Consider the following 14,792-nt stretch of genomic DNA (forward strand, 5'->3'; position numbering starts at 1 on the left):
TCTAGCAAAGTTCATTTTATTCCTTCTTTGTTGCTTCTCCTCGAAAATTAATTTCATTGGTGTAGCTGTTAATATTTCTGACTTTCCCTTGGTACATTTTCTAGTTTTTTCTTTTCCAGAATGTGACGGCAATGGTTGAAGTTCTATAATGCTGACTTCATCTTTTGCTAAAGCATTTATCACTTTTGAATTTCGTTTAGGACAGGATTGGGGTATAATTGGATCGTTGGAAGTTGACGGGCCGGGATCAGGCTGAACAGAAGAATTTGTTTATTGGCAAGTACGTATTTTGATACCGATAAAAAAATTTTGGATACGACTCTTAGCAAAAAATTCTATATATCATTAATAATTTGGGCCTTATTCGGAATATGAGTATTTGAAAGATTAGAATACTTTCTCAACTCGAAAGATGATACATTTTTTATGAGAAATTAGTTTTCGGGAAAAAACTTTTTGCGTTTTTACTAATCCATCTTGAGAAGATGGAGAAGTAGAAAACATTGATCAATTTTACCATTTCGTGTTGATTTATGTTCTTAATAGGCTAGTGTCTCTTGACATTATATTCTGTTTTACCCAACTTTCTAACTATAATTCTTATGAAATTCTTCTTGTATAACGCGTCAATAAAGTAACTCATTACTTCATTATTACCTATTCCATTGATGACCTATTTATTTTGTTCTCTACCATTTATTTAACAACTGCAGTTTTATTGAAAGTAATACAAATTATGAAATTCATATTGAATATAGGATGAAGAAAATAACTTCTGTCTAATTTCTGTTAAGTTTATCATTTGTTACGACCGGTTTCAGGATAATGGTTTACCAAACCGAAACCGGTCGTAACAAATAATAAACTTAGAAGAAATTAGACAAAAGTTATTTTCTTTATCCTACACTTCATTATTAGCTATAGTTCGTTCAGTATTGTCTGAAAGTAAAATAATTTCAAGAATGCAAACATGCCGCTACATCAAAGAAAGCAACATAGTCGTCTCAAGCAAATAGCACTGCAATTCACCCACAAAATCATTGAGATATGTCTACCCTCTATATCCCTTGAGGACGCCGCTAACGAGCTATTAAAATAGGGATATGCGACAAAGAACGCGAAAACACCGACAAAGAATGCGAAAATACCGCCAAAAGAACCGCTCGATGTTTTTTCTGATATTACGTTTAAGATAATATTAATAGGCGTCGGACTGGGGGTATTAATATAAATTTTCCATTGATATATTCTGTATGATGACAAAACATAATTAAAATATGGTGACAACTGATTTTGTTTAAATATTTTATTTTGGGAAGGACAATTTATCATTGAGAAAGTTTTTCATTATTCAGAATTGTTACCTTCTACAGATCTATAAAATAATCAGAATATTAAATTTACAAATGAATACAAATGTAGAAAGGACAAAAAAAAATCTGTTTAAAATTTGTTTTTCCGTTAAGCAGCTGTCGCACCCCTACGAACGACAACCCTCAGAAGTCGAAACTTGTGCGAGCTAAGGATTAACGAGGTTTTACCTTTTAACGTGTGATCCCTAACACTGCATTTGATAAAGTAGCTTTTTGGAAAAAAATCGAATTTGTCATTAACCTAAATTTGAAAAATTTTGCATATTAAAAAAAATATGTATCATCTGGTGACGTTTTAAAGACTCCATCCATTTTCTTTATCCAACCTATTTAAATCAAAGCATTATAATTTGTAGTTATGATTTGTCTTTCGATGTAAATAAATTTGACATTATTATTATCATTGACACTGATAGTATCAAATTGATCGTCGGTATGATAATGAAGATGGATAAAGTTTTCGAAACATCACATATATAAGGATTTGAAGCTTTATATCTTCTATTAGTTATCTGCGAGCGCTTTCGACAGTTGGTAGTACTGTCATCTTCTGGCACTCCTGAGATACATATATATCTCATACATATATATATATATATATATATATATATATATATATATATATATATATATATATATATATATATCGGTATCGGTATCGATTCAAATAATTTATATATACAAAAAAGTAATGGCGCAATAAATGAGTCCTTCCATTTCGAGATAAATAATGGGACAATAAAATGGCCTGCAAGATCACCAGATCTTACTATTTTGGACAATTTTCTATGGGGGACATTAAAAAATAGGATTTACGCTGGCAGAGAGAAAGAAAATGTGGAAGACTCGAGATTGAGGATTTTGAATGATTTCACAACAATGCAGCAAATAAGTCTATTAGGGCAATAAATAATATGAAAAACCAATTCAAAAATGTCTCAAAATGGATGGACTCCAATTCGAACATTTGTTGCGCCATTAATTTTTTTGTGTATACAAATTACTTCATTTCAATTTTCATTACAATTATAGTATTCGTTTCGGATGTTATTATTGCTATAATTTCTTTTTCTGCTGATTAAAACACATTTAATATATTTTTGATGTGTATATATTTCAGATAATCATAAAAGGTTTTCTTATTCGAAGTTCATTGTAGAAAACGCTCAGAGCATTGGGAAAAATATTAAAAGGTACCTAAAAATGAAAAAAAGACTTTCGAAAAACTCTACGGTACATAGGAAGACAATTATAATCAAATATTACGTTAACATCCCGAAATATAGAATTGAATTTAATTTCTCAGTGTGAAGTGAACGTCGACGATACAAAAACTACAACAAAAAATACAGGTCTGCATTTAAAAATTCGAAGATATATATATATATATATATATATATATATATATATATATATATATATATATATATATATATATATATATATAAGTACTCTTTGATCATTCCCATATTGATTTCAATTTAAGAGCCACCGGTATACAGCTGTTTCAGCCTATTGGGCATCGTCAGTACCGGGCAGGCGGTCCTCGATTGAAGACAAAATGAGAAAAAACCAAGAAAGTACTTGATAAAAATAGCTGCGTAAACGCAAGCGAAACATAAGTGGAACCACCTATCGGTGTGACACCCAAGTCAACTTGCCAAGTTTTTATGTCAGTGTTGGTGGTTTGACCAATCAACCGACAACTGCGGTAGTAGAAATTTGGGAAGCTAACCTGAAATGCCATCGGAAAACGAATCCACATGTTTCTAGAAATGATATGAAATCTAGAAAGGTTAATGCAGTCAAGCTGCTGGAAAATAATTCCATGAAAATCAAAAAATAAATAGATAAGTACTCTTTGATCATTCCCATATTGATTTCAATTTAAGAGCCACCGGTATACAGCTGTTTCAGCCTATTGGGCATCGTCAGTACCGGCAGGCGGTCCTCGATTGTTGTCGGTTGATTGGTCAAACCACCAACACTGACATAAAAACTTGGCAAGTTGACTTGGGTGTCACACCAATAGGTGGTTCCACTTATGTTTCGCTTGCGTTTACGCAGCTATTTTTATCAAGTACTTTCTTGGTTTTTTCTCATTTTGTCTTCAATCGAGGACCGCCTGCCCGGTACTGACGATGCCCAATAGGCTGAAACAGCTGTATACCGGTGGCTCTTAAATTGAAATCAATATGGGAATGATCAAAGAGTACTTATCTATTTATTTTATATATATATATATATATATATATATATATATATATATATATATATATATATATATATATATATATATATATATATATATACAGCGTGACTCACGGTCGATGGTAGGTTAGACCTACCATCTATCGATCCATCTATCGATCTATCGATCACTTCTATCAAAAAGTCCTAGCAATTATATTTTTTTAAATGGAACACCCCGTATATTAATACATTTTTGGAATCGCTCTAGTATTTCAATAATTTTTTGTCAATAATGTCCTATACCTATCTCTATCTGTTTTCGAGATAAAAAATAAATTGTGCTAAATATGGTCCAAAACATAGCCTTAATTGAAATTAAGTACATCAGTACTTTCAATTCATGAAAAGTTGATATTTTGATGATAGTTTGGACAAACTCGAAATATTCAAATAACACTAAGAAATCGACTCCATATCATACAGGGCGTGCTAAAATTACTACTATTTCCATTGTGTATAAAAGTAATCGAAAGTTCATTTTTTCAAATGAAACCCCCTGTATATTACTCGATATCCTGAATCGTCAAGTTTTCTTAATAAAGCCGTTTTTGTGGAAAAATAGTTATTCACGTTTTACCTACAAGTGTTGAAAGTGGCATTTTATTTTGTGAGTGGGGATTATTGCAAAACGAGCGTCAGCAAGTGGAGCAAACTCACGAGCAAAATAAAATCACTTTTAACAAATGTATCATACAAATTTTTTTGTATAACGTTACTGCTGATAATAAAAAAAATTATAGGGTCCATGGGATTTGAACACACGATCTTTGGATTACAAGGCATATATTACAACTACATACGCCAACTCACGTTACTTTAAGGAGGATTATTGGTTAGTCATGAAGAACTTTCTACAATTGGACTGAATACTACTTCGTCATCGTCATTAACATCACAGGGATTTAATATTACCAATAGCACGAACTGCATGTGTGAACTTTTCTAAATGATTTTTTGGTAGGTGTTCTGATTGAAGTGTTTCTATCGAAGAGATTTTCAATAACATTTGTACAAAAAATAATTTTTAAAGAATTTGATTTCTAGGTAGCCGTGGAAATATCAAGCTTATGACAGTTTGGTGACTTTTATAAGTAATTGATAAATGGATATTGACGGTGTTTCAAAAAATCGCCAAAAAAGAATGCAAATATTGATTATTCAAACGAAGTTCTTATGAAATTATTTATTATACACGGACAGTGTGATCAAATTATTTCCAGAACTTGTAGAAAATTCAACCAAATGTATCCTGAATCAACACTAATGAACTAGAGGAAGTTTGTAAGATTACAAAATAATTTCCTTAACTATGGCTCCATGTTAAAAGCGCCTTCAACATTACCAAAACATGTTACTTCAAATGAGGACAGTACTATTAACGTTTTGGCATATTTTTATGCATATCCAGAAGCTTCCATTCGCAGTGCAGAAAAAGATTTAGCTGTATCACATGCTTCAGTACAACGAATTTTGAAAAATCACGGAATGCATCCGTATAAATTCAAGCTCTAAAAGCAGAAGACTTCGAATGTAGAATGCACTTTTGTGTTTCTCTTTTGATTTATACACAGGAAGATCGGGAATTTCTGTCAAAAATAATTTGGAGCGACGAATCAAAATTTACGAGGGATGGTATTTTCAAAAAAATGTTTCTAGAAGAAGCGACTTTATTGAGAAAACTTGACGATTTAGGTATAGGGACATGATATATCATCTTGTAGCATTTTTCACCATATTTCAATTTACCGAGTAAAATACAGGGGGTTTCATTTGAAAAAACGAAACCCCCTGTATCAAAACTATCATCAAAACTATCATCAAAATATCAACTTTTCATGAATTGAGAGTACTGATGTACTTAATTTCACTTAAGGCTGTGTTTTGGACCATATTTAGCACAATTTATTTTTTATCCCGAAAACAGATAGAGATAGCTATAGGACATTATTAACAAAAAATTATTAAAATACCAGAGCGATTTCAAAAATGTATTAATATACGGGGTGTTCCATTTAAAAAAATAAAGTTGCTAGGACTTTTTGATGGAAATTGCAACGCCGCAATGCTGAAAATATTTTAGATCGATAGAACAGGTAAGGAAATGTGAGAGGTGAAATTTTCAGAAAAATCATGCTTTGCGCTTTCCAGAAACGTCTAACCTACTGCTGTAGTCTCTCTCATTTCTGAATAGATTATAAATAAACATTTTGATTTATTTTTCAATTTTCGGAGATGCCCTGCAACAGTATAAACGGTGTTTTGACAATTCAATCAGAAAGTTGTACTTTAGTAAATGGTTCATGAAGAATGAATGCAATGAACATTTTAGAATGAAATTATGTGGTTATGCAACTACTGATTATACCACCATGAACAAACGAAATGAATTTAACAGTAAATGTTCATTAACCTCTCAAACATTGAATTATTCTCCGTCATTTTTAAACATAACCGGTGTTATCTATCTATGTATCTATCTATTTTTCCGTTAATCAGCTGTCGGCCCCATACGAACGACAACTCTCAGAAGTTGAGAAACTTGTGCGAGCTAAGGACTAACGAGGTCTTACCTTTTAACGTGTGATTCCTAACACAGTGAGAGTTTCAAATTTGAAACTGTTCTCACGTTTGACATGTCAAAAATTTCCTGATTAAGCATTCCCTGAATTTTCAAATTGACACGTTTCGATTGTTCGTCTGTATAGGAAGTTCAATTGGTCCAATACATTTTCAATGGATCATTTACACCATCCACTCCTATCTCCTCGGCAAGATTGGAATCCATCAAAGTAACCGTACTTCCTCCATCGAAGAGCGCATATGTTTTCATCGACTTTTTGGGGCCAATAGTAGTAGATTACAGCCGTTTCTGGGCCTCCCCCCACCACTATGACGTATTAATTACTTTTTTTGTTCAGTAAAATCAAGGCGATGTGATCTTGAAGTGTCTGGTGCATGAATCATTCAGGATTTTTTTTCGTATGAGATTTTGTGTGTGTGACATAATAATTACATTTGGTTGGTGTGTGTGTGTGTGTGAGTGACAGAATGCACGGTACAGGGTTTATCATGTGCGTGCCTGTGTACAAACATACGTCTGCATACTTCAAAGATCCTCCAGGTAATGAATGTTCCATCGGGGGGAACCCACCAAGTAAGTGGTGTGACGTCATAGCAACAGAAAAATTACAAATATAAACTTAAAGCTACCATAATTTAATATTCCTAATTAACCTAAAACTATTCTATTATTTCTAATTAACCTAAGAAATTGTCCATAAATGTCTTTAACTTTTTATACCGCTCTATCGGAGAGGTCTCTGCTTTTCGCCTTTCCTCCAGAGATGCATGCTTTCGATCTAGTTCAGCCAATCAGACTGTTGGCGGGAAATGCTAACCAACGCGGCCTCATTAGATCGGGAAGCGAGTTCTACTTCCCTACACCTCCGTAGGAGGTTACACTTACACTTACTTCTCCGAAAGGCTGTGACAATAACACTTGTGGAACCGCCGGTGTTGATGGCAGTGGTGAAAGCGGCATCACCGTCGGGGTCAACAGGATGTCCTCAACCTCCGGGGAAGACACCGTCGGTGATTCCACTTCTAGTGCCGGCGGTGTGGTGGGTCTCATGCTCTTCAGAGCGGTCAACCAACTACCTGCATAAGGATAAGTCTTATTACAAGTACTTCTGTACTTTTTAATAGGACCAACTCTTGCTGCAGGTCGTCGATTGACTCTCTTAATGATCCGCGAGCTGTCTTCAAACAAGTCAGGGCTGCTAACTTGCTTGGGCTGAGCCGCTCTTGGCCGCACACCACCCGAAGCTGTTGGCTTCTCCTCAATGATCCTTTCATTGAGGTTGTCCACCGGCAGGATCGTCTCCACAGCGTTTGCGAGCTCCTGTGTATATCCTTCCATTCTGAAAATGTAGAATAATACAAAGTTAGTTAATATAAAAAAATTACATTGATAACTCACTCGATATTCTGCTTGCTGGCTTGCTGGAGTGTGTTTTCTTAGCTTGACTGCTCTCGATGAGTTGACTCGTCGTACTGAATGTTGAGGAGGACTGCTCTCCTTGGGGTGGGAGCGTGCATGCGCGAGTGGTGGAAATGAGGTGAGGGTGTGCATGCACGAGTGGTGGGTTCGAAGGTGGGGCTTGAGACTGAGTGTGCGCAGAGGCGAAGATTCAAGTACAGTAATTCACCATGTTGATTCATTTACTACGTCATCTGTTGGTTTCGGTTCTGGTTCTATTATTCTAACATATGGGTTCACGTCGACTCCTGGATACCACAGTAACGGTCTATCTGATGTACTAATTTTATGTTTTTTCTTCAAAACTACAACTCTCTGGTCCAAAGCGTCATATTTTTTCATTGTAGATGCTGTTATGTCAGAAATTATTATTTCTACATCACTTTTAAGATTATCGTATTTACGAGTCAGAGTTATTCGAGCCTACGCAATTTTATCGTCGAATGCTTGACGTGCATCGCGAGCAACATTACCTATCGTGGATTGTATTGTAGCTTGTAGGGCTAGAAGTATGACCTCCTTTGTTCCATTAATTTCTTCCTCAAGATATGATACAGTTACACAATCACTCTTGTCAATTGGTTCGCTTGTATTCTTCAATATTTTTTTGCATGTCATAATGACCATCTATTATTAATTTAAATCCATTACCGGGAGGACCTCGAATGACATTACCACCCCATTTTTTTTCTACCAAATTTATCTATTGTTTTAGACATTGTGCACCCACGATGATTCTTTTCAAACTGATATTTCTTCCATTCACATTATGCTATATACTTTGCAGTAATTACAGTTTGCTACACATTATTATTCATTTATAAATACCTACATGAACATCAATATTGAATTTTCCGGTTTTAAATACATTAAATGGTATTTCAGTCATTGAACTCGGCAGACAATAAATTAATTAGTTGATCCAGCGGACTCTCCTGAGGATGTGATTGTTGAATAATATTAGTTATTCAACGAATGTTATCATTCGGATCGTTTTGATAAAATTCAATATCATTATGACCCCAAGGAAGAGTGTGGGTAGTATTCGGAATGATAAATCGTTTATCGTCGTGGTATGATAATGCAATTTTATTTTTCAATTCAGTATACATATCATGCAACACGCTTCTAAATGAATTCATTTTTCTGAATATCATACCACCATGTTCGACGATTTTTTGGTAACCTTCGTATGTCAATTCATTCTTTATAACCGATCGTTTCACTCCTTTAGCAAAATCAGCAACACTTTTCCATTGATGAATTTTATGTTCCAATGAAAACGTTCGTTTTATTCTTCTTGTACATATACGTGACTGTTGATAGAGAATGTGAAATAGAAGGTTTACATAACAAACAAGCTGCTGAAGATTCTTCTTGTAACCACTCTGAAAACTCTTTCAATGATGGTGTAGGTATGTCTTTATATTTCTTAACAATAATTCTTACCCACTGGAACTGAAGGTGGCAAACTTTGAACGAGTTGACTAAGAAGTTGGCTATTGTTGATATATGTTTACATTTTTAACGATTTTGCAGTGACAGTAAGGTTAAGAACCGAATTAGCAAATTTTATAAAAGATATTGCAGAATGAGTGTTCACGGGTGGTAATAAGTTCACTTTGTTCATCATGGTATTCCATGGTATTCCGACAGTGAGGAAGATCTAATGATTTTGTTCACGTTCGTTAACTTAGATTGCATTGGGTCCCGTTGAAGTTTGCGATAATTTGCCGAGTCTAGCAGTTTTTCAATTTTGTTGTTATATTCTTCCGTTTTCAGAATCACCGTGGCATTTCCTTTGTCTGCTGGAAGTATCATGATGCTCTCATCAGAGTTCAAGCTCTTCAAGGCTGCAAGTCTCACAGGAAGTTACTTTCAATGGAGGGGAAACTTCTATGAATGGACTCACTTAGCCCAGCGATAGCAAATTATTTCATGGAACGGTTTGAAGGAAAAGCGATAGACACTTTTGAATTGAAGCCGGCCTTGTGGCAACGTTACGTGGATGACACCTTCGTCATCTGGAAACATGGAAGAGACGCCCTGAACCGTTTCCTAAACCACTTGAACGCCCAACATCCTAGCATAGAATTAACCATGGAGATTGAGTAGGACCAACGGATAGCTTTCCTAGATGTACTAGTACCAGACTAATCCACAAAGTATAGTTTTCTTTCAGTTTCACGTTCTAAATGTTCCAATTCTAATTTTTGTTGTTCCAATTCTAATTTTTGTTCTTCGAATTTCAATTGCCTATCTTCTAATTCTTTCTGTAGTTGATTTTCAGCCTGCAACTTCTTCAATTTCAATATTTTCAATTCACTTGCAGTTGAGCTACGTGACTTGGTAGATTTTGATGACTCAACTGATTCATTTGGTGTATATTTTGACGGTGGGATTCCAGCAGTGGCTCTGCTAGTTCTTCGAACGGCACCTTCCTCTCGTGACATCATTCAGTTAGGATTTTACAAATTTGACAGCAGTTGATATTTTCCTTCTTAGAATGCGACTTCAACTCGAAAAGGTACTGAACAAAACTCGAAGAACCAAAATGTTTGGGCAAATTTCTTATTTTCGGCAGAATGTGATTTTATTTGACTTTTTTGCTTTTTTATTCAAAACAAAACTGACAATAATAATGGTAACTTTATAAAACAATAAACAATCTCAACTTCAATACTAGATGTGAAATTAATTCACAAGTATACAAGGCGATCAAAAGAAAGTTGAGCAAACGTTGCTCTGAGAGTAGAAAAGGTAAACGTTACCTTTGGTGAACTTCACCATTGAGCAAACGTTGCTCTATAAGTAGAAAAGGTAAACGTTACCTTTGGTGAACGTCAGCATTGAGCAAACGTTGCTCTATAAGGAGAAAAGGTCACCGTTATCTCTGGTGAACGTCACCATTGAACAAACGTTGCTCTGTAAGTAGAAAAGGTAAACGTTACCTTTGGTGAACGTCACCATTGAACAAACTTTGCTCTGTAAGTAGAAAAAGTAAACGTTACTTTTGGTGAACGTCACCATTGAACAAACGTTGCTCTGCTTGAATTGATTCAGTTTTTAAATTTTTTTTATTCTCAGGTTAGGATAAGGTCTGAGGATAGACCTTTTGCAGGATGGCCGGATGTAAGAGATGACTAATGTTCAGATGACAAATAACCCTGGATCGGTTGAATGAGAACAGTCAGAGTTAGGCATTGTTGAAATACACACGTATTGTGAATGAATGTTTATGGCGGGATAAGAATAAATATTGTGTTATCGGATTTCGTGTTTATGTTATCTGACATTGTATATAGTAACCATGTTTACACTGTATTTTCATTAGACCAATAACGGATGTTATTGGTTTGAAATAAAATAAAGTTGCTTCGTTTGAGAGTGAAACATTAGCGGTGAGACACAAACGACATGAAACAATCGTTTGTTTCGTTTCGTTTTGTGTCGGAAATTTGGTTGTTGTTGTTTATTTTTTTTAATATGTATCTAATATGTATCTAATATGTTTGATGGTTTTCAAAATAGTAATATTATCAACACGAAGAAACTACTTTTCTAGCCCTAAACAAGAATTTAATTGAATTCGAAATGTCGGCAAGAAAACAATTGTATTTTTTGAAAAAATCGATCCTGTTACCCAACTAACCTTTCTTCATATAAATTATAATTTTGAAATAGGTGTTGGCTGCACCAAATACCCAACCTCTTACTTTCACTTTAGGACATTGCTGATAATATGAATTGATTACAGCGTTCATACACCACACTCTTATAGATAGATAGATAGATAGATGTTAATTTTACTACATTATGTACAAAGATACATTTATAGCAAGTCAGTTCCTTAGTACTAGGTTACAATGAAAGATTTAAAAATATAAATACTAATCTAACATTCAGATTAGAAAAACAAGAATACTTCTGGCATGAATTCAGCTATTTGTATAACATTACAACACACAAAATTTACACATATACATTATATATAAATGAATGAGAGGGTTTGACCTTATGTCTAGCCTAGCTGCCTATATAGAGTATTCATTAACAGAGTAAAAACCATATTGTAAAAGAGATTTTTTTATCGCAGATTTAAATTTTATCCTGTCAAGATTTCTTGTTTTTTCAGTCAATTTATTATAAGGTATAATATTGGGAGAATTCCTAGCCTATTTATCTAGACGATATCGAGGCTCAAGTAAAATGTCTTTTGTTCTTGTATTGTAAGTATGGAAATCCGAACTGGTTGTGAATATGTCTTTATGTTTATGAATGTGAAGAAGAGTATGATAGATATATAATGAAGGCACTGTCATGATACCATACCTGACAAATAGCGGACGGCAATGATCTCTGTATTGACCATTAGCCATAACTCTCAGCGCTCTTTTCTGTATAATAAACACTTTACTGGCGTGCGTTGAATTTCCCCACAACAACAACACCATAATTCAGATGTGATTGAATGAGGGCGTGAAAAGTACTGAGTAGAGTTTCTCGATTTGTAAATGTTTTTAGTTTGCGGAGAACAAAGATATAGGTGGAGATTTTCTTACACAGAATGTCAATATGTGGACCCCAGGCTAGATTGTCATCCAGTGTTATTCCCAGAAGGTTAACGGTATCACCTTTACTCGACGTATGATTGCTGAAGAAGTTTAATTTCTGCGTTTTATCTATATTCAGAGTCAGCAGGTTATCAGAATACCAGTGTTCAGCTGAGTCTAATACCTCATCCTCTATATTTGTGAGATTGTGTAGAACACGGTCGGTGTTAAGTATGGTAGCGTCATCAGCATACATAACTATTTTATTAGGCAGAAATTGATAGAAAAAATCATTTATATAGATGATAAAAAGAAGGGGCCCTAAAACCGACCCTTGCGGAACGCCATGATTAATTTTTTCCACTTGGGAAAGTCTCGTGCCATTTGAGACGCATATATCTGTCCGTTAGGTGAGATTTCAATAGTTTCAGTGGTAGCCCTCTTATACCATAGTGCTCCAGCTTTTCTATCAGTAGATCATGAGAAACGCAGTCAAAGCCCTTGCTGAGATCAACTAAGGTGATTGAAGTATAAGTACCTTCTTCAAAACTCTGGACTACATTTTTTACCACAAGTGTAAACTGCATCAAGTGTGCTCCGATTTTTTCTGAACCCGAACTGGAATTTGTGTATAAGGGAGTATTTTTCAAAGAAAACTATCAAGCAATTTTTAATCAAGATTTCAAAAACTTTCCCAATAATCGGAATTAATGATATTGGTCGATAATTGCCCTGGATCGAGGAGTCTCCTTTTTCAAAATGGCAATTACCCTAGCAATTTTTAATGATTCCGGAAATATTCCAGTACTGAAACACAAATTTATGACGAATGTGAGTGGAACCACAATAAACTCAGCAATTTCTTTCAAAACACGAGAATTCAAATCATAGATATCGACACTTGATGAATTTTTAACTGAACGAATAGCCTCAATTACTTCAGATGCGGAAACGGGTTCTAAAAAAAAGGTCGCCTCTGAGTGCGGTGTACGAACGATCTCAACGATGATGATTTCTTAAAGAAAAAGTGTTATGTATGAATCAGCCATAAGTACCTGTTTACCTAAAGACAACACAAAGCAACAATGCTACCTTAGCTTCCAAAGTGATTCACCACGTAAAATAAAACCAACGCAATTGCAATCTTACTTCACGCGAGTCGCATCGGTTTGTGAGGCGGCATGAATTCATTTTTGTACTACGTTTTTTCTTAATTCATTATTTTGTTAACTCTTGTAATTTTGATGTTCATCCTGCATCTATTGGAACCAACTTGTGATTTTCCGTATCAGCTCAGTAGGGTAAGTCCAAATGTTCCATTTGAAAAACTTGATTACTCTATTCTAGGTCACCGTATATATTGAATTATTATTTCAAAAAGCAGTGAATCATAATGGAAAATCGATCTGTTTCAGAAACTTTTAATATTGTATTTAGCTCGTGATGAGTTTATGCGTTACTTCATGGGTGTAGGTACTGGCTAATTTGTGTTCTTAGACGACACCTCTTGCACATAAGTTTTTTTAAGCGACCACCAAGTCTATCGATAATATGTAGTGAACATAAGATCTGGTAGCTGAGTTAGCCTCATGAATAATCTTTCAGAGGATGCCATGCAAGTGATAATGGAAAGAGGATCGAACCGGCACTCTGTACATCGTTGACTGTATATCTACTGTTTACAAAGAGAAACGAATAGTTTACTCACAATAGTGACTTCATATTCAAATGTAGAAATCAAAAGTCTCACGATCTGTAACAAAAATTTGTCTGTGCCACTTCATTATTTATGCAGTGTATTCCAGAGATTCGGAGTGAAAAAATTAACTATTAAATAACTTGTATGCATAATGAGGTGACGGTTTGCATTAAACATTTATTCTAAAAATATGTTCATGTGTTCATTAACTAGGAACCTGTAAAAAGAATGAAGTCATTCAAAATGAATGAATCTAATATAACTCATTTCTATCAAATAACTTGAACTATGCTCGAAATTATTCACCACGAGTGTTTCAGGAGGAGGAAAACGATAACTTAAAATGTTATCTGAAAACTAACTATAAATTTTTATGCAGATGGGAAAGTGGTCGACTTCAGCTGGCATAGCCATGGGAGTAGCAGCCGTGTTAGTGTTCCTTGTAATTGGTTTCAAGGCGTTACAGATAAGTGGAGATGATCCCAAAACATTAGAAATGGTTCATGTGGTAAGTACAATAAGTTTACAAAAAGCGTTCGAAATTTCTCTAACATTTTCCAAAAAAAATATGGCAAACTTAAAAGAAACTAGTTTTCACGCTTTAAATATTTATTTTTTCCTCTTCAGAAACAAACCATGAATCAAGAAAAATTATCAAAAACAATAAAAAGACAAAACTTCAGTGTCGGATAGATCAAGAGTATAAAAATTGGTTCCTAACCAAAACTAGATATTGGTAAAACGGGCACCTTTTCCGAAGTAATAAAAGGGCAAAACATAATTTTTTCGAATGTGAAGACCAAATCCACATTTGCTAACTTTTTTTGGCAGAGCCAAAGGTTTGAAACTCAACCTCTTGGAATACTTCGAAGATT

The 14,792-nt window shown here is 34.5% G+C and overlaps 1 protein-coding gene across 3 annotated transcripts in view; it reads left to right on the top strand.

Annotated features, from left to right (window-relative positions):
* Positions 1-14,792, top strand: part of LOC111516264 (prostatic acid phosphatase) — a 99,803-nt gene that overhangs the window by 21,520 nt on the left and 63,491 nt on the right. For all 3 annotated transcript variants that reach the window (XM_074183476.1, XM_074183473.1, XM_074183472.1), the window contains exon 2: positions 14,297-14,425. In XM_074183476.1, coding sequence (XP_074039577.1) covers positions 14,297-14,425 — 129 coding nt within the window. The remainder of the gene's footprint in view (positions 1-14,296; positions 14,426-14,792) is intronic.

This window comes from Leptinotarsa decemlineata, unplaced genomic scaffold, assembly GCF_025532065.1.
Source record: "Leptinotarsa decemlineata unplaced genomic scaffold, Ldec_3_MD MMD2_tig00026340_RagTag_RagTag, whole genome shotgun sequence".
NCBI classification, from domain to species: domain Eukaryota; kingdom Metazoa; phylum Arthropoda; class Insecta; order Coleoptera; family Chrysomelidae; genus Leptinotarsa; species Leptinotarsa decemlineata.